A 27,400-nucleotide genomic window follows, 5' to 3' on the forward strand; every position below is an offset into this window, starting at 1 on the left:
GTTAGCCTCAAGGAAAGGGGCGAGAAAAGCGAAAGAACCGGCGCGACCTATTCCCAATTCTCTTCTTTTGCTAAGATAATTCGTTCTCGAACTTGAAGGGTAAGTAGAGGAATTACTTCTTGAATTCAGTAGATTTGTGTTGTATTTTTTCAGATTGTTTTCTCTGTTTTTGATCAAGCAGTAAAAGTTGCGATCTTTTTTGTTGTTTGAGCGGTACTTTGCATCTTTCTGTGAGTTTTTGGAATTGAAGATGAGTTATTTCCTGCTGTTTCTTCTAATTACTGCCATCGAGGATTTTCGGAATTGGTTCCAATTTTTTTTATATAAAAAAATTGAATTGGAAGGAGATTAGGGTTTTTTTCTTTCCTTTTTTGGGTTATTGCTGCATTACTTCTTTAATTCAGAGATTTGTGTTGTATTTTTTCAGATTGTTTTATCTGTTTTTGATCAAGCAGTAAAAGTTGCGATCTTTTTCTGTTGTTTGAGCGGTACGGTTGCATCTTTCTGTGAGTTTTTGGAATTGAAGATGAGTTATTTCCTGCTGTTTCTTCTAATTACTGCCATCGAGGATTTTTGGAATTGGTTCCAATTTTTTTTATATAAAAAAATTGAATTGGAAGGAGATCAGGTTCCCCCCCCCCCTTTTTTGGGTTATCGCTGCATTACTTCTTTAATTCAGTAGATTTGTGTTGTATTTTTTCAGATAGTTTTATCTGTTTTTGATCAAACAGTAAAAGTTGCGATCTTTTTTTGTTGTTTGAGCGGTACTTTGCATCTTTCTGTAAGTTTTTGGAATTGAAGATGAGTTATTTCCTGCTGTTTCTTCTAATTACTGCCATCGAGGATTTTCGAAATTGGTTCCAATTTTTTTATATAAAAAACTTGAATTGGAAGGAGATTAGGGGTTTTTTTTTCCCTTTTTTGGGTTATTGCTGCATTACTTCTTTAATTCAGTAGATTTGTGTTGTATCTTTTCAGATTGTTTTATCTGTTTTTGATCAAGCAGTAAAAGTTGCGATCGTTTTCTGTTGTTTGAGCGGTACTGTTGCATCTTTCTGTGAGTTTTTGGAATTGAAGATGAGTTATTTCCTGCTGTTTCTTCTAATTACTGCCATCGAGGATTTTTGGAATTGGTTCCATTTTTTTTTTATATAAAAAAATTGAATTGGAAGGAGATTAGGGTTTTTTTTCTCCTTTTTTTAGTTATTTCTGCATTACTTCTTTAATTCAGTAGATTTGTGTTGTATGTTTTCAGATAGTTTTATCTGTTTTTGATCAAGCAGTAAAACTAGCGATCCTTTTCTGTTGTGTGAGCAGTACTGTTGCATCTTTCTGGGAGTTTTTGGAATTGGAGATGAGTTATTTCCTGCTGTTTCTTCTAATTACTGCCTTCGAGGATTTTCAAAATTGGTTCCAATTTTTTTTATATAAAAAAATTGAATTGGAAGGAGATCAGTTTTTTTTTTTTTTTTTTCCTTTTTTAGGTTATTGCTGCATTACTTCTTTAATTCAGTAGATTTGTGTTGTATTTTTTCAGATAGTTTTATCTGTTTTTTGATCAAGCAGTAAAAGTTGCGATCTTTTTCTGTTGTTTGAGCGGTACTATTGCATCTTTCTGTGAGTTTTTGGAATTGAAGATGAGTTATTTCCTGCTGTTTCTTCTAATTACTGCCATCGAGGATTTTCAGAATTGGTTGCAATTTTTTTTATATAAAAAATTGAATTGGAAGGAGATTAGGGTTTTTTCTTTCCTATTTTAGGCTATTGCTGCATGCAATTAATTATTTTTTTTCTTTATTATTTTGCCTCGTTTCAGCTTCTGCTGGCTGAATTAGTGGCTTTTGAGGCGATTAGGGTTTGATCTTTCTTGATAGAAATTTAAGGGTACTGTTACATTTGCTTAATTTCGTTCGTGGTTGATCTCACCCTAGTTTCTGGTGCAGTTGGCGGAAGAAAGACTTGATTTTTATTGAATGCGCCAAGATTAGGGCTTGAATTCTTTCAGTGGAAGGTTCTTTTTTTTTTTTTCCGGGGAACGTGGGTTCTGGATAGCTACCTGGATTCCAGCCCCCAACTGGGAGCCGCCCCCTCAGTGGTCCCATCACGGATCGCTGGTGGTGGAGGCCAGTCCCAGTCTTCCTCGGCCTCTGGAATATTATTTCAAGGCGACTGCCGGAGCCTAGCCCCAGTGAACTCCATGTCAGGGACCGGGCGATCTGGTCTCTATCCGGCCTCTGGAGACATGAACCACGGGGTCCTCAACAGTGCTGCAAACTCTTCTGGGCCCAGTGTCGGCGCAAACTCGCTGGTTACGGATGCCAGCTCGGCGCTCTCTGGCAGGCCTCAGCTACAAAGGAGCACCAGCATCAACACTGAGTCCTACATGCGTCTACCTGCCTCACCTATGTCCTTCTCATCAAACAATGTATCAGGTTCCCCTATGATGGATGGCTCTTCCATTGTGCAGCAGAGCCCACAACATGACCAGGTGCAGAATCAAGTGGTGTCCAGTGCCATGTCTCGGCCGACAGCTCAGGAGGTGGGTGATTTGTCAAATGCCCAAAAGAAACCACGGCTTGATATGAGGCAGGGGAGTAATTATCAGCAGCAGGTAGTCCAGCAGCTTCTGCAGAGACATGAGCCATTGCAGCTGCAGGGACATCAGAATCCACAGTTAGAGGCCATAATGCGGCAGCAGAGGTCAGCACAGCATCAAGCTCAGCAGCAGCATCAAGCTCAGCAGCAGCAATTGCTGCAATCCTTTCCACAGATACAGCAAGCCCAGACAGCCCACCAACAACAACATCAGTTGAGACAGCATCTGCAGCAGCAGAACATGCGACCAGTTACGCCTGCAAAATGCCCCCTGGATGGAGGGTTATGTGCTCGCCGTCTTACGCAATACATGTATCATCAGCGTAATCGGCCAGCTGTGAGTTGATTGTTTCATATGCACTACTAATCTGACGTGTTTGTTGGGATTATGTTTCTACTGCTGTTTTCTCATAGCCAACTTGTCTAACAGTATTTGCTCCAATTGCAGGATAATTCTATACAATATTGGAAGAAATTTGTGACAGAGTATTTTGCACCACGAGCTAAGAAAAGGTGGTGTTTGTCATTGTATGATAATATAAAAAGCAACCATGCCTTAGGTGTTTTCCCACAAGCTACTATGGTTAGCGTCTCACTAATATTGTTTCTTGTATTCCTTTTTAACTTGCTTAATGCATATCCATAGAGTTCTTGTTGTGCCTCATGTATTCTGTATCCAAATTATAGCTGAATCCCTCGATCACATGAACATGCATGCATAATGCTAATATGCATGCTCTTCCTAATGCTGTATTTCGAATAATGATAATGCAAGATGTGTCTATGGTTTGTTTGGAGGATAGCATCATTCATAAAAGATACTTTGCTTCTATTTCTGCATTTTTGGGCCGATATCTGCTTGAGTAGTGTGAATTGGATTTTAGAGCTCTAAGAATATGGAAACTGGTGGGGATGGTTGATGCGGTCAACTGCTTATGCACAAAATATGGAGACATGGTCTTTTGTTTGAGTGATTCCTTCCATGTTTCTTTAGACAAAATGAGTTTTTTCTCACTTTCATAAGTGGTACTTTGATGCTAGATGGTTACTCTTGCAAGGAGGAGCGGAGATATCATTTCCTATATTAAATGTTGTCAATGAAAATGCAAAAAACTTTATTTTCTTTCTGCAGAACTAACAAGTCATTATTTGTATATTTGCACAGACCTAATAAGTCATTTTTTTTATATTTGAACTTTAACTTTTTTTTAATTTCCTTTGCATAAATATGCCAATGATGCCTTATATTGATATATTAATAACTTTGACCTTTTTAATAGTGTTTTTAACTTTTCAAGCTCTCCATTTTACATGCTTCATAAAGTATGTTGATCTAAATGTGGAGATTACATAGTAAAAAACTGGGGCATGATATATAATACAATTTCTGACATAAGGAAACTATACGGTTATAACAAGCAACATTAAAAATATTCTGTATCGAACCAAGGATGTGAATGGTATGGCACTGAATTGCACATGACAAGGTTGGCATGCCCCTGCCACAGCTTATTTTGTCTTCTGAAAACTGGGACATGATACATAATACAATTTCTGACATAAGGGAACCATACAGTTATAAGAAACAACATTAAAAATATTCGTATCGAACAAAGGATGCAAATGATGTGGATCGAATTGCACATGATCAAGTTGCCGTGGCCCTGCTACAGCTTATTGTCTTCTGAAATCGTTTTTGTTGCTTTTTTCATATTTTTTTTAATCTTAGTGTTATGTTTTAAAAAATTGTATGGAAAGAGTATATATCTAAATGCTCTATTCATGGTTTTTGTACCAAATTTTTTGTCTTACATCTATATGACATTATATCACATAACTTGGACTTGAAGATGCATCTAGAACATGTGCTAAAAGTAGCAAAGATACTATTCAAATGCACATGGAGAGCAAGACTAACATAAAATATTGAATCCTGTATTATGCACAATCAGATTAGTAATTCTAGAGGGATCGAGTTTTGAAAAGCCACTCTGAATCAAAATTAGATAATCAACAATTTTTAGATCTAAATTCTGTACAGAAAGTGGGTGAAGTATTTGCTTAAATTCAGCTAAGGATGCTAGTAATTTTTTTCCTAATACATATATGCGAGGCAATCAAGAAATTTTTTAAACTTTAGGAATTAATTTGTTTTCTTTACAAATTAATGACTATCTAACTAATTAAATTTTTTATTTAGTTGGACAAATGAGACCCCAATTGCTCCTTGTTCTCATTTAAGAAAAGCATGACAACCAGTTCCATACCAGGAGGCTTTAATATTGGAATATGACTTAAGACGTTAATGGGAGATCTTGGTCTCATCCAGTACATGGCCATGGAAGTATTTTAAGGCATAGACACATCCAATGCACATGATATTGGAGTGGTCAGTTTGGATGGTCATATACTCATATGACTCCGCTGGTCCAATATTTGGAAAGAAGTCCTCATGGGACTGCTTCCAGGTTAGTCATGATTAGTTATAATCATATTTCCATGGATATCCATGCAGCCCAGACCACCCTCAAACTTCCTTCTTATACAATTTATAAAAGCCCAAATTATTTTGCAAAGTTATCACCGTAAACATCCCTGTTTATCCCTTTGTTGGTTTCTTTCTATTCCTTTCTCTGTGATCTAATTCACTCGCACCTCTGAATATAGCAGCTGTGGTGTCTGTTGCAGTGGCAAGACTTAAACCCTTGAATTTGCCATGACCTCCAATTATATTACAGAGGCCTAGACCTTTATCCTCAATCCTTTGATAACAAACACTACATAATGCATACCATTCAACTCATTTCTTATTTTCTCTTTCCTGCTATGCAGCTTTGCCCTTTGAAATTTTTCATGCATTCTAATTATTACTTATGTCCCTGGACCTCTCTCTTCAATCCTTAAAAGAAAAAACACATAATCCATATCATTTGACTCCTATCTTTTCCTTTATTTGTTCTGTGCTGTTTTGCTGCATAAATTGTGCAGTTGTTTCTTACTTAGCCTGTGAAGTACCTTCCTACATCAATAATGAAATTCTGATTGGAAAATTAAGCAGCCAGCTGGCTGAAGTAGATGTCAAAAATTGAGAGGACATTCAAGCCTTTTGTATCAAAAGCCTAGACCACCAGCGAGACTCATCAGTCTGTGCTTTACCTTTTTGTGAAGTGAAACTGATTAAAAAAAAAAAAATCTGATATCCTACTTCAACTTTAGATATCATCAGCACAATTATACTGATATGTTAAGGTGGCTAGAGCTTGCCTAATCTAAAGAAGACGTAAAATAAGACCTTTGAAGAAAGTTCCCGCTTGTAATAAGTCCTTTTACTTCTTTACTAACACATAAAATTGCTCCAATCTTATAATTTTGATGTTTATTTTACTCAAAACTAGGATATGTTCACCATATTATTTAGAGTTTTAGATCATTGACACCGTAGAACTTGAATCTCAAGTTTCCACTGTTATTATCATTATTTTGATGATCTTGGATTTGAACTATATCATTGTCCTTGTTGTACATGAAGTTTCAATATAGAGTAGTATCTTGTTCTGAGGTTTAAATGCATAGAGGTATCATTGTTACATGTATATTGATATATCACTCTATTTTATTTTACTTATTTGCAGGATGCATGGCAATGCAGCATCTGTGGTTCTAGATCAGGAAAAGGATTTGGTTAGTAGATTCACTAATATTAAACTCTGTTAGCAGGATACTTACTTTACTGTAACACAGGAATTCTCATCATTGGTGATTATGGAAATTGTTCCAACTCCTATCGATGTCTATATTTGTATGCCTGGCTTTTGCATGACTGCTGTTGCTTGTTTCCTTTTAGTGACTTTATTATGCACCAATATGACATATGCTTTTCAGAAGTTAAATGGTACCATTGCTTGCTTACAGTGAAACTCCTGTCTTAGCAAATGTAAAATTAGCATTGTTTTCTCAAAGCAAACTAAATTTTACGTCCAATGTTGTCACAAGAGGTTCAGATAAAAGGGAATATAATTGGAATTTTCATGATCAACAACTAACCTTCATCTGGCTGTTTCAGGTTGTGGTTTATGAATGTTACTTACCATTGCTCCCTACACAAATTATTGGTTTTGAAGTGGAAATATCTTTTGATATCTCTCAATTTTTCCATCTTAGGGAGTTTTTTGTCTTCACTTTACTTTTTAGTCAGTTCTTTCCAGAAATCGCTCGATCAAAATCACTTTTATGTGGGTTAAGAAACAGTAATTAACATTTCTATGGTTTTGTAAGTACATATTGCAGAAGTTATAATATGGTGCACTGACAGATAGTTTTAGGGGCAGGAGTAATTCTCAAAGTTGATTTGTCGGATAACAAGTCCTTCTAATTTCTAGTTTAATGCACCTTTTAAAGAATATGGATAATTGAATATGGTAAATGCAAAATATGTAGCAATAAAATGTGTGATTATTTGCTTTTAGATCAAAGGCTAGCTGATTAATATAAAAGGAAAAGGGGATAAAATAAATTTCATACCTAAGTTGAAATCCAATGGTTTCATAAAAATGGCCATTGCCTAATTATGGTCCTGGCAATTGAGGGTGCTGGGAGGGGCAAACTTTGGCATTTTTTTTGGCACAAAGTGGGTGCCCCAGGACTCGAACCCATGCCACTCACTTGAGCCCAATCCTTTTGCCATTGCACCAAGCAATGACCCTTGAAATTTAACGATTTGACTGATGGAAGAAAATTCATATTGCAAACAATATGGACATGTGCATTTCTTATTAACTTGTGTACCAAATTGACATAAAAGGAACTTGTAAGTAAAATAAACAAAAGGAGAAGGGTGTGGGGGGAAGAGAAGCCAAACTTAAATGCACTGATCCTCTCACAATCGACTGTGGTACTTCCACATATATAGATAGATGCCTCTCTCTCTCTCTCTTGCTTGCTGGCTTGCTTATTCTGGTGCTGGAAGGATGGGCCTATGATTGGAAGTTTTCGTAGTTTGAGGGATTCGAAGCAAGATAAGGGGATAGAAAAAGAGGGGTTTAGGAGGCTTATGTAGGAAAGGAGTTTAGGATCTTTGAGGGGTCAAGAAAGATTATTAAGATTTGACTAAATGTTACCTGGACCCTTTATTTTCGGTTAATTATCTGCTGCCAATGCTTAGTTATGTGTTTCAGTATGACACGGGTTCTGGTCTATAGAAGAAATTCTTAGATATCAGTAGGAGGTGTTTCATTTGAATTTTCAATGTTCAAACCATGACCTGTTTCTAAGAACTATCTCTGATGTTAGAAATTATTTTCTTCTGTCTTTGAATCCTTGGGAAAATATATAAAGTTCTCATTCAACAACTTTATATTATAAATTACGTGATCTATCTGTTCTTCCTTTTGTTCATTTCCCTATCATTAGTTATTAATTATGAAATGTGTTCAACGGTTCAACCACTCTAAATTTTCTGTTAGTCATAGTACTAGATTAAGTGCATTGCTGTGGTCAGTTTTACACTTTTCATTCTCTAATCTAAACTTCAGAGTTCCTTTATATACGTAGTTTTCTTGTTGACACTTACCGCTTATTGTATTGTGTGTACTGCATCGACCCAATAGGTTAGTGGTAGTGTGGGGCTCATGCACTCCAACCCCCCCACACCAATCCAAAAAAATAAGAAAAGAAAGCTACTACCGCCGCCCACTAGCATGTATCTTTTGGTGGCCCTGTTCCAAGATTGTACGATGTGTTGGTTGGTATAAGGGGATTCTGTACTCATGGTTGTTACAGGCTGCTGCCTAGGTGCCTAGGCAGTCCCATGTAGGTGCTTGGTGAACCAAACTGCCTTCCAGGCCTTAGGCAAGGTGATCACCCAAGTTCCTAGATGGGCAGTGAGCCTCCTAGGGGCCACCTTTAGCTCAGGTTGAGTGCCTGTTTGTTGATTTATTGAAATAGTTGTCCCCATTTATAGAGTGTTCCCTGGTACACTAATCAATTTTCAAACATATTCTGCTTTTAAGAAGCTTTAAATGCTTCAAATCACTTAATATAAAAACTGTTTAAGCAAAACTAAAATAATTAAATCAAAGTTTTTTTTTAATTCCATAATTTAAGTAGTTGACAGCCTTACCATTTATTTATATGATGTACTTTGATGCGCTCTTTAAAAACTATGATGGCTATTATTATTTTTTTAGGAATAATTTTGTTCAGGTGCCTGCTTGGCTGCATAGGAATTCTGTCTAGCCCTTTAAAGGAGTTAACACATAGGACCTAGGCAGTTTGATAATCTTGACTGTATAAATCAGATCATACTGCATTTTGCTGTAATTTACTACTGGTATGCAGTCCCATATCGATACTTAAAAGTGAGTTAAAACATTGCTTACAACTCTAAATTACCAAAAAGACATCATAGTAAATATGCAAATATGCACATTCAAAATCTTTTTTTTTTTTTGTATTGTCTTTGATTGCTTTCTTAGTGTAGATAAAGCTCACCAACATTTATATAACTTTGCTTTCACTAGATTTGAAATTGGCTGCTCTAAATTGTGTTCTATTTCATGTAATTATCTGATCATGAAGCTGTATTCACAAATAGTGAAATAGATGTTCAGGTCGTGATTTGTCTTTATCTTCAATTCTCTATTATTTTAACTTCTAGTTTCTTTTTCCTTCTAATGGATGTTTTTTATCGCTTCTCCCTGATACGTTTGTTTTTTAATTTTTTTGTGGGGTCTGACAGAGGCAACCTTCGAAATACTGCCGAGGCTTTATCATATTAAATTTAATTGTGGGGTTATTGATGAGCTACTATTTCTCGGTATGCCTCGTGAACGCCAGTTGTCTTCAGGAATAATGGTTTTGGAGTATGCAAAGGTTGCTCAAGAGACTGTTTATGAACATATACGTGTTGTTCATGAGGGGCAACTCCGAATCATGTTCACAGAAGAATTAAAAGTATGCAACTAATATGTTCCCCATGGCATTGAACAGTTGCCTATAGGCTTATATTTTACAATTCTGTTTTCCAACCTTTATGTAGTAATTATTTCATATGCATCTATCTTAGCTCAGCGACTCAGTTATTCTGTCTATTTTTCAGATTTTGTCTTGGGAGTTTTGTGCACGACACCACGAAGAGTTTCTCCCTCGTAGGTTGTTAGCACCTCAGGTATGTAATTTACTTGTATGCACATGTATGTCTACATGCATGCACTTTTTACTTATCATAAATATTTTGACAAAAAGAAAATTATAGCATGTCCATCGTGTCCCTTATTTCAAGACAAGTTAACTATAAACTTAATAAGATTTTATATCATGTTTTGTTGGTATTAGATGAATACTTGGCCCATCTAAGTTAGCCTAGAGTAAATGGGTAACTCCTAACCCAGTTTAATCAGAAGTACACTATCCATCTTACAGTCTAGAATAGTTTATCTGGGATCAAATTAAAAAAAATTGCATTGCATATCTTTTTAAATTCTTTGTGCTTTGCTAAAGAGTGTTTGGAGGGTTAATGTCAATTAAACAAGGGCATTGTTCCGCTTATCTTCCCAACCAAAACACTGCCGTAAAGCTATTAAGGAAATGCTCAATGTATAGAGGTTCTGACCTCACCTAAGTTGCTTGGGTTCATCACATTAAGAACTTGTCATTGTTATATTAGCCTTCTTATAGCTTAGTTGTTGTGGCCGCGCGGGGGGGGGGGGGGGGGGGGGGGGGGGGGGGTTGGGGTAATTTTTGAAAAGTTGGAAGTTAGGATCGGTGGGGGGTTGGGGTAATTTTTGAAAAGTTGGAAGTTAGGATCGATGAGATTAGAGAAAAAGTGAAATCAAAATCAGAGAGTGGTGTGGATCTACTAATTACGTAAAATTTCCCTTTTATGATAGAAATTATGCATTATTTTTTATGAAAGAATAAGGGCAATATGGATGACAATTTGAGAGATGGAATCTTTCCAACATATTCCTCCCTTTTTATAATAGGGTAGATTTTAATTTATTTCTCTATCTTTATTTTTCTGTGTTTTATTTTATTTATATTTTAATCTTTACAATTTTATTTTATCAGCTTAATTATCTTTTAATCCTCTACTTGTATTTTATATTTTTAGCGTTACTTATTTTAATTTTCCATTTGGTTTATTTTAAATTTTTCTTATTTGGTCTATTGTTTTTTTTATTTGAGTGTATTTATTCATATATTTTATTTTGTTTGTTTTTATTACATTTTTCTGTTTTATAAAAAATTCTTATACTCAGTTTTATTTGATTTTATGTAATTATTAATTTATGTTTATTTATTATATTGAACATGCATTGCACATGCCTGTTTGCTAGTCTCTATTATATAAAAAAATGAGAGTTTTGAAATCTAGAAATATTCCTTTCAGATTTTGTATTATTTTTTATCATGAAAATACCATTCCCCTTTTTTAGATCAACTATACGATCATCAGTATATACAAATAAGGAAAAGATAAAATTCTCATTTTATATAAATAAAGAAATTTCACCCACTCAATATCATGGTGATAAACAAATAAACAATTCAAAGCTCTTGGCTTCCAACAAAATATGGAAAAAATTGAAAATTGGTTATAGATATGCAAGGAAAGGGTCATACCAAAAACTTGTGATAGTAGATGAATAAAGAAGAATTGAAAACACCAATAATTTCTGATACAACATTTCTTTTTTGGAGAGATGATACTAAAAAAAGAAAATAAAAAATAAATAAATCAATAAGAAAATAAAAGATAAAAATGTGTCACAGGAAATAGAAGAAAGCATAATAAAGAGAGGATTTTGCAAGAAAAATGTAGTCACTTTGTTATTTGCCAATTGGATATTGTTTTTCTATTTTTTCGAATTTTGAAAACTTTTGAGAGTAGGACAAGATTGCCATCGACCCATTTACAATCTGTAGTAGTGCAGGAACCTGCAACATTGGTCTAGGGTGCACAAGTTCTAAATGGACTTTGCACAAAATTGAGAATAGTTGTGTCATGCCCCAAATCCGAGATATAACACGACCATGCTACTGAGGGGTACATCCCACAATAACACAAAGCCGATAATCATAATCAATCTACAACTCCATCACCAATAAGATATAATAAAGGGTCCAATTCCATGATCCATTATGTAATGAAACAAATATAGGTTCAGAGCATCTAAATTAAAATATAAATACCAAGACCCATAATCCTCAAAATTTAGAAAATCACTAACTACAAATTTATAGTCAATTAAAACTAAAATTATGCTACCAAATCGTAAAGTTTGCTTGTGCGAACTCCAAGCTTGAACCATTCTTCATTCTTAGTAATCCTATTCGTCTGAAAAAAGAAAAAATAAAGAGAGATATGTGCTGCATACTCAGTAAGTAAAAATTACACTATCTTATCGGATTAAGCGTAAGTTTTTCTGTGAACAATGCATCATCTGAAGACAATAATAAAGATTACAAAAATAAAATATTTTATTGTAGAACATGATAACATAAGTCATAAAGCAAATAATGCATGCACAATCCATCCATATTTATTAAATATGGTTCCAAGTATATTGTACAAATAATTATAAATCATTTTTTGTTATTAGTCATATCATAGTTCAAAGTATTGCTTACAAATATTCATGCTAAGGTGATTTTATACCCGTAACAGAGCCCGTGTTCGTAACAAAGTATCATGTTTTATGTGCCAATGTTATACCCATTGGCAGAGTTTGTGTTCGTATGGAACTAGTTCTGAATGTTGATCTTCTCCAATTCTAGGAAGGTCATACGTAGCTATTTGAGTCTCTTTAAAATAAATATTTATATTTTTTTATTAAAATATACACATAAGTAGATAGAAAAATACTAATTGATAGGATAAGATTCATGCTTCATAAGCATGCTATTTTTCATTAAAAATATTCATAGAACCATTTTTCATAACAAAGCATAATTTTCTTAATACATATGCTGATCCTTTATTTTAAGAAAATGTGATATCATCAATGATAAACCATATGCATGAAAAACATGATAGTTTGAAAATTATGGAGTGTAAAAACTACTTACCTCATTCACTTTGAACCTTCAAAATTCACTAGGCGAATCGGCTAAACTTATTTAAGACTTAAAAAGCCAAATTAATTCCTTTTTGATGACTTTAATAGTAATAAAATAACAAGAAAAGGAGGCGGTTGACCCGGTGACAATGTTCGACGGTTTAGGTTCCTTCCCCTTCACCGGGACCGCTCGATAGACAAAGCAGATAAGATACCGCTAGCCTGCAGACAACTTAGGATAGCTTTAGATGGGTCAATTCTAAGCGATTCGATCAATGAATCATGAAGCACGGATTCGATCAAGTTCAAGATTGTTTGATAAGGTTCATCAATAGTGGGTTTCAGAGGCACTCAATAGTGCCGAGGTGATTGGTCCAACAGGCTGTTTGGGTATCCGGGGGGTTCAGGACATCTTTGTGGAGGTCAACTCGGATCTATAGGACGAAGAAATTGGACCCTTCACTACGGGCCCATAGGTCTATTAGAGAGAGAGAAAGGGATGGGTCTTTTCTTTTTTCTTTTTTTCTTCTTTGAGAAAATAGGAGAAGGGGGTGGATCATGGTGGTTTTGCAAGGTGACAGTAGGCGGCGGTGAATAGTGGAGAGCGGCCAGTGGCGGCGACCGGCCGACAAGAAGCATGAAAATCAGCTAACAAACAAGGCCGAACGGGGCCCTTTGCTCGGTCATTCTTGGATCCCAGCTCAGTCGCCAGCGGTTGGGGCTCTGGCTCCGGCCAGGGGCCGATGCAGGAGATGACTGGAAAAAGAAAAACACAGAGCTGGTAATCCATGAAACAGAGGGGGTTGTGGTCGAAATCTGGCAACTTTATGCTGGTATTTGGTCGATGATGGTTCGAAAGAGAAGGGGAATGGTTCGCGAAGAAGAATAGAGAGGGATTTGGTGCTCTCCCTTGTCTCTAGTGAGAAATTTCTGCGGCCATAGTGAACTAGACACTGGCTATCAAGAAGAAAAAATGGGCGGAAAGAGGTGGCGGTGGTCAGTGATCATCGGTGCTGCTAGGAGAGTTGAGAGGCCTTTATATAGAGTAGAGACTAGGGTTTCTTGGTCTCCAGCAGAGTTCGAGGCGGAGCAGTCATCTCCGTGTTCGAGTAGGGCTTTGCCCTATTTGGAACTTGCAACGGGCCTTTGGGCCGTTCTAGGCCGGTCAGTGGACATGGCCTAATTTGGGTTTTTAGGGGTTGGGCTTCATAAGTCGATTCTAAAATATAGTTAGTATAACAGAAAACTTACATGGATCTAGTGCAAAATTGTTAGTAAACCTTCTTACTTATATATTGTGCTCTAACAACTTATAGCATTAGTTGTTATTCTACGTATTTTTTTGATGAATTTTACAATATATTTTTAATCTGTCCTTTCCAAATCCCTGTAAACCTTGTTCGAAGCTTGTGTAAAAGTTATAAGAGACTACTGCAAGTTTTCAGTATGCTAACATAGCAAGGCGAAAAAACCCAACTAGGATAGGCTAGTGGCAACCTCACTTGCTCACCAATCCACAACCTCGGTCTAGGTTACATAAGTTCTGATTGGATTTGCACAAAGTCATGGATAACTAAGTTAGCATCATGGAAAACTTACATAGATCTTGTGTAAGCTTATCAATATCTTGGCTTTATATTCTACTGATTTATTGTGCTTTAACAAGTTGTAGTATTAGTTGTTTATTCTTTATATTTATTATTGATTAATTTATAAACTAGTTATTGTGAACTTGGGCAAGTCTTCAACATGCCAATGTGATGAGGCTAAAAAAAATCCAACCTGAATGGTTTTCTCCAAACTTCAAAAAATTGTATGGAATCTACAAAAAAAAAAAAAGAAAACGATACTGAATCTGCAAAATAAAAAAGAGGGTGTATTTTCTTCAAAATCCTCAATAAAAAAATTATGATAATAAATAAATTAAAGATCAGAAATATCAATATCAACTGCAAAATGATAAGGAAATGTTTGATTGTGATGTTTGCAAGAGAAGATAAATGTGGAAAATGTACAAGACTGCAAATGAATAAGGAACAATCTAATTAATTATATATATGCACAACTTTAAATTTAATATTATTTTTCTCAAACATGCATTGCATGTGCTTGGGTACTGGTATATATAAAAATGACAGTTTGAAATCAGAAAATATTCCCTATTGATTTTGTCTGTCATTTTTGTACCAAAAATCTGCCCCCATTTTTCTGTCTTATTAAATCTTGCTATTAAAAAACTTAGGAATTTAGAATGGTTTGGAAATCCAACCTAATGAAGAGATGAAAAGAGTTCTTCCAAATCAAATTATTTGGTAATAGCTACTTTTTAAAGCTAATTTAAAAAAATGAACTAACTAAGTTATTAAAAGATTTTGGATTGCATCAAAAAATGCAGGATGATAAAAATAAAATTATATTTCTCTTCAATCGATCCGTATTTTAAAATATTTTATCAACATAATATTATTTTATATTTAATTATATTTTATCGTTTATGTCCAATGTAACTTGATATTTTATTTTATTTTATTTTTTCAGATGTACATTGCACATGCCTAGTTGCTAGAATATTCTGAAAATCAAAATCAAATTAGGAAAACTGTGCATAAAACTGTGAATCAACGCAAAGCACCAAAAGAATATAGAATGTGAATGGAAACAGGAAAAAGAAATACAAATATGAATAAGGAAAAATATTAACTATTCAGCACAAGTTAAATAAATAAAAAAAATTAGTAGCGGGATACCAGAGAAAAAGGGTTGAGAGCAAGGTCCGTCGTACCGATACCGGTTGGCGTATCGGTGGCCAGCCGGACCGATACGGTACATACCGGCCGGTACCGGTACCGTACCGGCCGGTACGCGGTGGTTTCAAAAACTAAAGCGCGCGGCGCTGTGGTTCTTAAAAAAAAAATTGTACCTGTGCGAACCGGCCGGTACGGGCGGTACGGCGTGCATCGGTACGAGGCCGGTACCGGCCGGTCCGGGCGGTACGGTGCGCACCGGTACGAGGCCGGTACCGGTGCGTACCGGTCGGTTCGGATAAAAAACCGGAAAATACCGATTTTTTTGTCGTTCCGGTACTGGTCTAGGACCGGACCGGTACGTACCGGCCCGTACTGGCCGGTACGGGCCGGTACGGCATTCCATGGTTGAGAGTAAGATCCGCCGTACCGATACCGGTCGGCGTACCGGTGGCGGCCCAGACCGGTACATACCGGTCTGGTACCGGTCCGAATCGGTTCTGTACTGGTTCGAACCGGTCCTATACCAGTTCTTCAACAATAAAATACCGGGACCGGATTCCACGTTGATCCGGTACCGGTCTCAGGTCGGACCGGAACGTACCGGCCGGTATGGAACGGTACGACAGACCATGGTTGAGACATTGGTATCTTTTGAAGGAGGCCAAAAGGGATGGGCTGAGAGAACATGTTGGGGTTTTGTGAGGGATGGTGGCGGTGAAGATTGAGAAATCTCTCTCAAAAACATTAACTTACCACCCTAATCACTAATACACCATGGACCATAAATTGAGCTCAGAGGGAGAAATTGGGGGAATTTTTTTAAATGAGGACAACCTGAGATTTGTGGGATGGGTGGAGATCAAGTGAGATGGTGATTGAGATAGATCTAGATGGAAATTGTCTAGAGGAAGAAAGCCTACGAGAAGGATAAAAATGCATGTACGAATATTATTCACAAATAAATTCATAAGAATAAGAGGAATATGAAGGAAGAAACTGGAGGAAAAAGATAGCATTGAAGATAAAATTATCACACCTTAGCAAAAAGAAAAAACCTTAGCAAAAAAAAAGATAAAATTATCACACAATCTGGCTTTTCTATTAGGTATTTAAAATTGGCATTTATTCATCGTTATGCATAAGACACTATCACTTCATAGACTATCATGCAAATTAGATTTCAAACAAGTGACTAAATGGCCATGTATAACTTATTTAGTAACCAGCTGATCCGTCTGTATCTTTTTGACTAGTTCTAGTCTGACCAGGACTGTGTGAAGGCTACCCTAGCTGATGTAGTTCCTGGTTGTCTCTATTGTTGCAGTCTAACAATATTAGAAATATGTGACACCACAAAAATATAAGTGACATTGGATGCTATTATGGTTCATATGTTTTTCAGTTTGTATCATCCAGCCAGACATTCATGCCATAGTGGTAAATAAACAACCAAAACCTTGTCTCTAAGTCCTAACTATAACTAAAAACCAGCTAGCGGTCGATGCTTCTAATGCTTGTATGCAAGAGTCCAGCCCTCTTTGCATTCAAGTTTCTAGTAATCATCTGCACATTTAAATTGATTTTAAATTTTCAATTTTGTCCATCTCCTCAGCTGCTTATTGGAATATTTGTTATATCTGGCCATTGTGTCTGAAGGTTTACCTAGTGGTTGTCATTCCATATTTGGTCTGAGTTACTTATTGACTCGATGGTTTCTTATCACCAATATCATTGTTAATTCTCAGCTAATATTTATGGAGATGAAACAATGATCTTGTAGCATCATTATAATTTAATCATCTATGCCCAACTTTGCGCAACTCTGCTGTTGTTATTTGGCATTCTAAATCAACTGCAAGTTTTGAATTTCCAAACTACATTCTTTCCAAACTGCCTTGCCTGACATGTTTTACCATTGCTTTGAATTGTGCGTATTATAGTAGATTTATTTCTGGAGGAAGTTACATAATTGCTTTAAATTTATTGTTCCTATACATTTTCTGTAGCTGAGTAACCCATTTTTATTTTTCCAGGTAAGCCAGTTGTTCCATGCTGCACAGAAATATCAAACTGCTGTACCTGACAATGGTTCTGCTGGAGTCTTGCACCAAGATTTCCAAGCCCCATGTAACATGTAGGTGAACTTACTGATGGCATGCACATTGTCTTTAAAACAAAAATCAGTTCTGTGTAGATGCAGATGTTGAGTTGCACACTTAAAATTGGAACCATGCAATACAATTTCCTATTTGAACATCTGTAGTTCGATGACTGGATGACTGCTATCTTGGCTACTTTACATACTCACATGAGAAGTAACTTGCAAAAATATATTTTTTCCTCTTTTCTTTTTTGTCTTAAAATACAAAACAGATTTGTTTGCTTAAATCAGGTGAAAGTTGAATTTTCTAATTATTTTGACAGAAATTAATAGATGAAAATGTCTGTTTGGCACATCATACTGTTAAATTATTGGATTTTTTCCTTCTCCCAATGTTTGCATAGACCAGCGGTCCTCCCAACAAGCTATTGTGAATTAATCCAGAAAATTACCTTAATAATTCTATGATAGCCCCTGTTGTGATAATCCAATTCTGCATCTACGTGTCTATCTTCGAGAGTCGTTAGTTATTATTGAAAAAAATAGTTCAAGTTCATTTTAGTTATGCCAAATGACAGCCATGGTAGAACTGAACTTGCTCCACAAATGTTCAATCTTTTTTGGTGGTACACTAATGATTAGGGATATGGTTGAAGCTCAACCTTATGATGAAAATGTTAGGTCATAGGATTCAATCATCCATATAAATATAATATCTAAAATGCTTCACTAAATGAATTCTTTATGTAAGCAAAACTTCAAATACATGGATCACTAAAATATGGTATCAAGCTTATCCTTGAATCGTGCTACGGCACCTATCTGCCACTTAGATTTGTTTTCAATTAGAGTTTATTGTTATCTCCACCCAATCTCATTTCTGCCCCCACACCTTTCTTCTAGGGGTGGACAAATATCCAAGGCAATACTAAGAGTTCAGCCTAATAAGTAGGAGTCTACTAGTAGGATTTTTTTGATAGTTTTGATGTGTACAGAAGTTCTGCCCTTCGGCTCAGCAATATGGAACCTCTCAACTGCTCCCTTTATGGGGTCCTATCGGGATAGGTAGGCCCATCCCCCTCCCTCCGCCTCAGACATAAAGGAAGTAGTTCCCCACGGCTGACAAATAGAGGAGTTTAGGCCGTAAAAAGGCACCGGCCCCCACTGGGATTTTGCTTTTCTTATCTACGCGCGCACTGCGTCAGCACTGGCGAAAAAGAGGTCGGCTTTACAGAATAAGAAGGGGCGGGCCGGGTGCTTGTGGGCCCCCCTCTGCTGCATGTGCTTGTTGGACCCCCACCCCCGTTTCCCGAGAGGGGGCCGGGCTGTGTTTCCCCAGCGGCCACCCAGTGGCGGCAGAAAACGAACTCGGGTGGGCTCCGCGCATTAATAGATAGAAATTACAAGACTATTTGTTAAATCATATGTTTAAGAATTTGTACCATATGAATATAGAACGTAGTATTATAAATACATGGAGAAAGCACATTATCTTGGTAGTGTTATGTGATAACCACATGCCTACAAATTATAAACAATATTAAGAATGTTATAAAACTAGAGGAGCTTTAGTTGTGTTTGGTAAGCGTGGTTAAGGATGTTCTCTAAGGTGACAGACAAAAATAAAAATATTGAAAATATTCTTGTAATTCTTCAGTAGTTCCAGCAATAAGAGATATTTAAATGAAGAATTGGTTACTCCCAAGTAAGAAACATATCAGCAAAATATGTATTATTGCCTCTTAACACTTTTTCATTACATATGTAACTTGTGCTCATTCAGTATATTACATTAACGGATGAGTGTTGTTTCATTAATGGATGCTTTTTTTTCCTCACAAAATATATATCCATATGCTCATTTGTAGTGATGGGCAATGATTATTTTGAGTTGCATTTATGAGCTTCCTCTTCTGATCCATTCTTTTTTGTAGACTTCTTCAAACAAGCTGTCAGGTGGCAAAAAAGCTGGAATTACCGTCCTTAAATGATTTAGGATTCTCAAAAAGATACGTGCGATGCTTGCAGGTAGTTATCATGTAGTTCTGGTAGTTTGTTTCATTATGCCGAAGAGATTATGGTCCAATATGCTTGCATCCATGAGTATTCATTTATCTTATGTATGTCCGCTGTCTACAGATATCTGAGGTGGTAAATAACATGAAAGACCTGATTGATTTTAGCCAGGAGCACAAGATTGGACCCTTAGGTATGATCCTTACAAGTTCAGAAATGAAGAAGTTTGGGATTGTTTTCTTAGATCTATGTCATGTAAGGTGTTGCCTGTGATATTTCAATTGTCCAATATCTTGGATGAAGCTTGCTTGCTCAACTGTAATTTATAGTTTCTGACATAAGATAAACTGATAAAGCATCATGACAGGAACCTCTTCAAACTTTTAGTTTTGTTGGTGAGCCATGGATCACAATACTATATCTTACCAGTATGCGTCAAAGTTCTAGAACATTGACATAAACCATCGGCTAATGAGATAGGATTTTAGCTGTCACATTTTTTATGTTACAATTCTTTCTGTTCTCTGGACTCTTTTGAAAGGTACTTGATCTTATGAAAATGGAAGAATTTTCTGCTATTAGTGGTTGTCAGGTACTAGATCTTATGAAAGACATTCTAGTTATTTTCTGGTATATAGTACAAGATGGAAGAATTTCTGCTTTCTGGTGGTAGGAGAGAAAATCCTTGGCCTCAAGATCCCTTGCTTCTATGAATTTTTGATTGGAGAAAATGTAGTTTTGATTCCATAAATCAAATTAACAAACAATTAGAAGCATCCAATCATTGAAGTTTTGGAATTTATATTGCTTGGTTAAGTTTTCCTTTTAGATTCCAATTTTTCTCCCTTGAAAATGGTAGCTAATTTCTATAGGGTTTTGTAACTTGTAAGTCAATCTGATTTAAATTTGTCCAACTAAGCTAAAAAATTGTGAAATGCTTTTTTTCTTTATGATGTTAAGTGGAGATCAAGATTCAAATAGGATTATAGATTGAAATGGTTTGGATAGAACTGAAACAAGATTTCGGCCCAGGTCAAAATCCATGTATTACTTCTACCATAAAAAAAGAACTTTAAGAAAGGTTGTTTAAACTATTGTTAGTTGAGATAGAATTAACATCGCGAAATATTTTAAACACTTTTGGTATGAAGTTCAAATTATAAGTTAATAGTAGATTTTGAATAATTTGTGGACTATTTGTGTCGTATGTTGATGGTTTTAAGATGATATAATACTTGATGTTGTAAAACACTGTATGTTCGCCATGGTGTGGTTTGTGAAATAAACTACAGTAAAAGAGGCAGCGATATGATCAATTCACAGAAAAGAAGTAGAGATAAACAGCAAATTTATGATAAAGAAGAAGATTAAGAGAGATGAGAAAAATAAGCAGAAATAAAGAGAAAGAAAGGATAGGACTGAACCTTGGCCAAAAGGTCTCTTTATTTCGTCCTTAAGAAAAGAAATTCCAGCATACTATAGCATATACTGTTCATGCTACAGTGATATGGAAAGTAACTGACCTCTTATTATCAATCAAAATTAATCTGAAGAACCATAAAAAAATAAAAATAAAACAGTGACATTTTGTGGTCGCTGGATGAAGATATGCTTATGAACTATTTCATGCATATTCATTGCAGCGGGATGAGGTTCTAAGATGCCTCCATTAACACACATCCCTCGCAATGGCACGGATCTGAGTAGCAATCTGTTGCTTTGGGTGCTCATTTTCACAGCCATTGCACCCTTCGTTAATGTTTAGCAGCTGATCTTCAATAATCACTGCATCACATTAGCAAAAAAGTATTGTTGCTAGACTTTTTTTTTCCGAAGTGTCATGCAGGGGAATTTAGTTTCAAATGTTGGATATTTTAAATATAAAGTGCTATCGTATTTTTGATCTGAAGGCATCACAATTATCGATCAACTTAAGTACTGGAAGGCATTTTAATTAACCTTAAATGTACCTATAGAAAGAATAACATAAATAACTTGCAGATTCATGGCTATTTCTTTTATTTTGTTTGTTAGATAACATGTATCTCTTTCCTTCCCCTTTTCGGTTTCTTGTTCATTTTTTGTATATACTTCAAAAGATGGTTCTACATTACACGCACACATGCATATGCTTTTGTATATTCTGTGTCCCTGTGCCTACATTTTTGTAGGCTGTTGTGTCCAACATTTAGCACCCATGCCAATTGTCCACCTTATTTGATTCCTAAAATGCCTTCTTGACTCATTAATAATACATGTAACTAAACGAGTCACTTCAGTTCTTTGCACACTATTAAACAAAAAATGGACTAAAACAGAAAATATAATTTAAATGAAAAACAAAGCTCCTATCATGGTGCCAGGGCATCCAAGTCAATCCAAAGGCTTGGATGGTTCTTTGCTCCCCTTATATAGACTCGAAATATGTCACAATCCCCATCACCAGCTTAGACTGCAGAGGAGGGAGATCACAAGAGTTAATGGAGGTAGTGGGATATAAGATGGCCTGAGCTTTTCATGTTGAGTAGGATATATAACACGGATCCTGAATTGATGGAAAATGGATTGTTTTCATGCTTAAGAGTGCATGGTTTCACGCAAGTATGTAGTACTTGTACCTATGCTCTCTCTTGATGTTGATAGATGGTGTATGCCTTTCAAGATGAAGTGGACAGGCTTTTGGATTGACTGTGAGTCATAAGTTGAGGAAATAATTGGGACAGAGGAGTCAGTTATGGATGCTCAAGAATGCCAAGAGATGTTTGGATTTATTTTTCTTTTTGAATCATATTGCACGAGTCTAATAGATTAAGATAGTTTCTAATTATTATGGAGCTGAAAAGGTTGCAGGGAAAACTTAAAAGAGTGAATGTCAAAAATGTGTAGTGTTTTTTTCCTTTAGATACTCATAAAAAGACAGCAGTTTGTTCCAACATAAAGATGAAGAGAAGTATGACATTAAGGGTGTATTGAACAGTTTTCATAAAAAAAAAGGTGTATTGAAGAGTAAAGCAGGAATGACTGTTTCTTCTTTGCCTTCAGTCTTTAGGATGAATATATTTCAGAAAGTAGTTATGATGAACAAATTCTAAAAATTGACTTCAGGGATTAAGTGTAGAGAATAATTTCCAAAAAGGGTCTTCAGCTATTAAGTCTAGATGGGTTCAAGTCTGAGGGAGCTAAGCCTGAAAATGTGAACTTTCAGGTTGTTAGACTCAAAAAACATTGAGGGTCTTTTTTAAGCTTTAAGAGGAAAGTGGAAGGGAATTATTGAGCATGATTTATAGTGTATGGTTGATGAGTACATAGGAGCACATGCAAATTTGAGTGCTTCAGAATGATATATCAGAAAGTTAACTCTAGAAGTCCATTTTATGAACTTTTATGGATGGCTTTTTTGAAAGATATGTTAGATTTGGAAGTAGAGGTACCAACAAAAGGAAAAATTTGATGAACAGAGGCAATTGATCAGCAAGTATCATGAAAGAAAAATAAAGTCATCAGGATTACCATGCTTGATGAAAATAGAAAGTCCATTGGGTTTCCTTGAAGTCTCACCTTAATTTTGTTGCATCTGTGGTTTGCCATACTGGATTAGACTGCCCATTCTGGGCATACTGTACTATACTGGTAGCAAAACGATACTCGGTATGGGGGGTCTACCAAGTGTTTGTACCATGAACTGACCCGCTCTAACACTGTACCAGAATGGCACCTGCACAGGTGCCAAAACTAGTGCTGGGAAGCTTGGTTACATCCATTATGCCTCAGAAGTCAGGTATTCAGACTCACATAATGCACTCCAAATCTCAGATTATCATATGAACTACTTATCTAACAAAAAGCATGAGAAGGACCAAACATGTTGCAAGTGAACGAGACAATGATTCAAAAAATGTGATGATTTCAAAGCTTCTTTGATGCCTTAAAAAGTCATATGACGGACTTGTACAAAACCTTAACAGGTATCAGATTATGAAATGGAAAATCTAAATTGATCTTAACAGACTTCTTTGAACCTCTTCTCTTGCAGTTTACCTCTCGGAGAGTATGCCTTTTCTTCCTTTCCCATCGTTCGCTGTATATGTTTAAATAATTTTCTGTTCTCTCATGTAGCATCGAGTAAGCTAGGTTTTGACTGTTAAGTAATTGTAGCTAATGTTCTCATACTTTCTAAGCAAGGTCCGCCATACCGGTACCGGTCGGCGTACCGGTGGCCAGCCGGACCGGTACGGTATCGGTCTGGTCTGGTACGTACCGGCCGGTACCGGTACGGTACGCGGTGGTTTCAAAAACCACAGCGCGGCGCCGCTGTGGTTCTAAAAAAATAAAAAATCGTACCGGTGCGAATCGCCCGGTTCGCACCGGTACGAGGCCGGTAACGGCCGGTACGGGCTCCGAACCGGCCGGTACGGGCCCGTACCGGCCGGTTCGGATAAAAAATCGGAAAATACCGGTTTTTTTGCCGTTCCGGTACCGGTCTAGGACCGGACCGGTACGTACCGGCCCGTACCGGCCGGTACGGGCCGGTACGGCATTCCATGTTTCTAAGTGTGTCTGCTTCTGCTTCCTTTTCTATTTTACATAGGATTTTAACATATAGAGACATCTTTCCATGTGAGATGTTGACTCTAAAATCTAACCTAGAATCTAAATGAAGCATTAGAAAATTGTGAGTAGATAGCTTTTACTCCTCTATTGCTGTTACTCTAGTATATGCTGGTTCCCTTCATCTTTACATAACCATCTAGTGAGTCATTAGCAACTCCTGGGATATGAACAAAGTGCATGTTGTACGTCGAAAAGCTACATCTGAAATTCCCATGGCTTTTTGATTACCGAACATATTAAGACCTATATTACAATTTCACCCAGTTCATAGATGTGACACACATGAAGCATGGATGGCTGTGGCCGCCTATGTGCATAAATTTTTTTACTATTTTATATAACACTTGATATATGTGTTTGCATTTTGGACTGGTTCCTTTGTTTCTCATGCAAACATGGAGAGAGGGAGAGAGTTGCATTACCATAGAAGAGATTTGAGTCATATTTAAATGCTTAAATGATTCTGTAGACAGAAGATGTCTGCATGATATGATCTTGTCAGTTAATGGTGTTTTTCTCAAATTTATAATTTGGTACTTTGATACTCCATACAACTGTTTGATGCCAAAGCATTTCCCTATTGTTGATGCTTGATATGGAATTTGTAATTGCGGACAATTCTGAAGTTTACTGGATTCCAAAGTTATCAATATCAGTTTGTCACATAATGATGTATGCTCAGAAATGAGCCTGGATATTGCATTTTACATGTGAAATCTTTCTTGCACTTTTGTTCTGGTTATTATTTTTTATTTTTTACTCTCTAATCATAAAGCAGATCCAATCCTGGGCATTTCTATATAATTTTACACAGCTTTCATGAACTGCCCTTTAGCTTTTTTACTTTTTTGTACTTAAATCACTGAAACCAAGAGTAGCTCCATTTTTTAATGATTGTGGAGTTCTGTTTGCAGAGAGCTTGAAGAATTATCCTCAACAGGTTGCTGCAAAGCTACAAAACACGAAGATGCAGGAACCGAAGCAACTGATGACTGCTCATGGTCTGCCAGCTGATCAGAGTACCCTGAGTAAAATCATTGGCGTTCATCCTGGGAGAAGCAGCAACATGAGCAATAACATTACAACCAGCCGAGTTCATAATAACATCCCGCAGAACGATGTGGTTGTGAACAACTATCAGAACTTACTGAGGAACCATGTGAACACAAACCAAAATGAATTTCTGCAGGAAGCATCAAGTACCATCAATGGCCCCAACCATGCAAAGCCTGGGCAATTTCAGGGTTCTGTTTCTTCACTTCTGACAAACATGTCTGTTAATGGTATAGGAGGTGCACATCAGCAGCATGTGTTGAATGGTACCTTGCATCAGCAGAATAACCTACAGCCTTCACAGGTGAACCAACACATGCCTCAACATGTAATGCAGCAGTTGCTGCAAGAGGTGTTCAATAACAGAGGAGCACCACAACAGGCTGTTGGTGGCCCTAATGCAAATGGTAACATGCTAACTGGTGAAGGCTTTGGCAGTGGCGTTGCTGACGCAGGAGGTTTGCCGGTAAGGATGAATGTTGGGTCAATCAAGAACGGAACGGAGTTGGGGAGTATCCCTGCCAACATGTCCGGCAATAATGCCTTGGGACCCTTTCAGAGCAGGAGCAACAGTTTCAATTCTGTTGCCTGCAACCCTGCGATTAGCGGCAACAGTCTGAATTCAAGACCAGACTTGCCCCAAAGCGTAGATCTGCCAGAGCTGGATCAAATCGCTCAAGAATTTGCAGAAAATGGGATATTTAATGGGGAGCCCTGGTGATGTAGAATATGGATGAAACACAGGAAAATATTTATGAAGTTGACAGTTTAGTAAGCTCAAAAGAGTAGCTCTGATATGAAAGTTCTTTGGATGATGACTTGACCCTGATAATTTTTTTTGTTATGTTGGCAGTTTTGAGCTTTGCCATTTCAAACTGCATCCATTACTCTTCTGAGAACAATTTCAATGTTAGTCATTTTTCAAAGCTTTGTTATGAATAGACTGTTTGCATAAATGTGTTGAGATATGGGCAATTGCAAATTTACCTCTCAGAAGCTACTAGGTGCATATTTTCCTCGTCCTACCAGCGAATAATCTTACTGTTATCATGTCTTATTGCTTGATGTTATTGATTAATGCTGCTCGTCAATGGTTATGTATTTAGTGAAATAATTGAAATATCTTTGTTGGCTATTGAGTTGGTTTTAGTTGATGGTATTTTTCTAACACATGCCACCAATGAACTAAAACCGGATTACTCCTGTTCTTTTCTGTTCTTTCCTCTCTCTTATTGGTCAACTTGAACCACCTAGAATGCTTGAAAACCTCCCTCAGTCCTCCCTCTCTGTGCCCCCCGCCCCCCCCCCCCCCCCCCCGCCCCCCCCCCCCCTCTCTCCCTCTCTGTGCCCCTCCCTCCCTTGCTCCCTCTCTAAACCCTAACCCTCTTCTCCTCTTTATGCTCAAAACCCATCTTTTCCTCTCTCTTGCCCCTAGAAAACTCTAGATCTATGATCGTGCGCTATTCTATATCTCGAAATTTCCATCTCTTCTGAAAAGATTTGGAAACCCTAGATCTCTAACCTTTAGATGTGTAAAGCTCACCTCCCTGCTTAACAGGAAGTTTGCATTTGAAAGTTTGATCAGTCCTGTGAAGTATTTGGATTGGAGTCTCAGTCTCAAGGATTGGGAGGATTGTGGGACTCAAGTGGAGCATTGTGTGAAATGTCTGTTGTAATATTTGTTCTCTCTTTGCCTGATTTAATACATTATGATGTGCATGGCTTGAGTCTTAGGCACTGAAAATATCATTAGAGTTAATGGGTTAAAGTGGATACAAGATATAAGTTGCAACTGAAAATGCCTACGTGTAGATCCGAGAAGAGAAGCAAATGAAAGCATCAGGAGGAAGTACTAGTACAAAAGATTAAATGAGTTTAAACGTGACAAAAAGACCTTAGAAAATACAGACTTGGGAGTACTTTTTGCAGGAGAAGAAGGATTTCTTATATTAAAACATGCTTTCAGTGTGTATAAATTTGTGTTTATGCTAGTTCAATGTCTGGGATGCATCTTGAATTCTTGATATGTTTGCAACTCAATGTATAATGGGTAATAGCTGAGCCCTACGACCTAGAATTGGCCAAATATTAAATATTGCTAGACTAAAATTCTCCCACTTGGCCTCGCAATTGTTCCTTAACGATTATTTAAGAACAAGTTTTGAAACATGTTAGAAAGATGAAAAAGATGCAAACAACTTTGGGGGAAGAAAAAACAA

At 36.7% G+C, this 27,400-nt stretch overlaps 1 protein-coding gene across 1 annotated transcript; it reads left to right on the forward strand.

Moving 5' to 3' along the window:
• LOC103715070 (putative transcriptional regulator SLK2) lies at nucleotides 1-26,137 on the forward strand. Its single transcript, XM_008802580.6, has 10 exons — nucleotides 1-99; nucleotides 1,944-2,932; nucleotides 3,044-3,178; nucleotides 6,228-6,276; nucleotides 9,332-9,546; nucleotides 9,692-9,760; nucleotides 17,434-17,534; nucleotides 19,436-19,529; nucleotides 19,641-19,710; nucleotides 25,043-26,137. The coding sequence occupies exons 2-10, from the start codon at nucleotides 2,198-2,200 to the stop codon at nucleotides 25,900-25,902; spliced, it is 2,328 nt and encodes a 775-aa protein (XP_008800802.3). The 5' UTR covers nucleotides 1-99; nucleotides 1,944-2,197; the 3' UTR covers nucleotides 25,903-26,137.
• Nucleotides 26,138-27,400: the final 1,263 nt, after the last annotated feature.

This window comes from Phoenix dactylifera, chromosome 16 (genome assembly GCF_051530095.1).
Source record: "Phoenix dactylifera cultivar Ajwa chromosome 16, Ajwa_hap1_PhDact_Kaust_v1.1, whole genome shotgun sequence".
Lineage (NCBI taxonomy): Eukaryota > Viridiplantae > Streptophyta > Magnoliopsida > Arecales > Arecaceae > Phoenix > Phoenix dactylifera.

What these genes read in the sequence shown, in the direction of transcription:
- LOC103715070 (XM_008802580.6), top strand. Translation starts at nt 2,198, where the DNA reads ATGTCAGGGACCGGGCGATCTGGTCTCTATCCGGCCTCTGGAGACATG. An exon ending in ATCAGCGTAATCGGCCAGCT is followed by an intron (nt 2,933 to 3,043) that starts GTGAGTTGATTG and finishes CTCCAATTGCAG; the next exon opens with GATAATTCTATACAATATTG. An exon ending in TGTTCACAGAAGAATTAAAA is followed by an intron (nt 9,547 to 9,691) that starts GTATGCAACTAA and finishes TCTATTTTTCAG; the next exon opens with ATTTTGTCTTGGGAGTTTTG.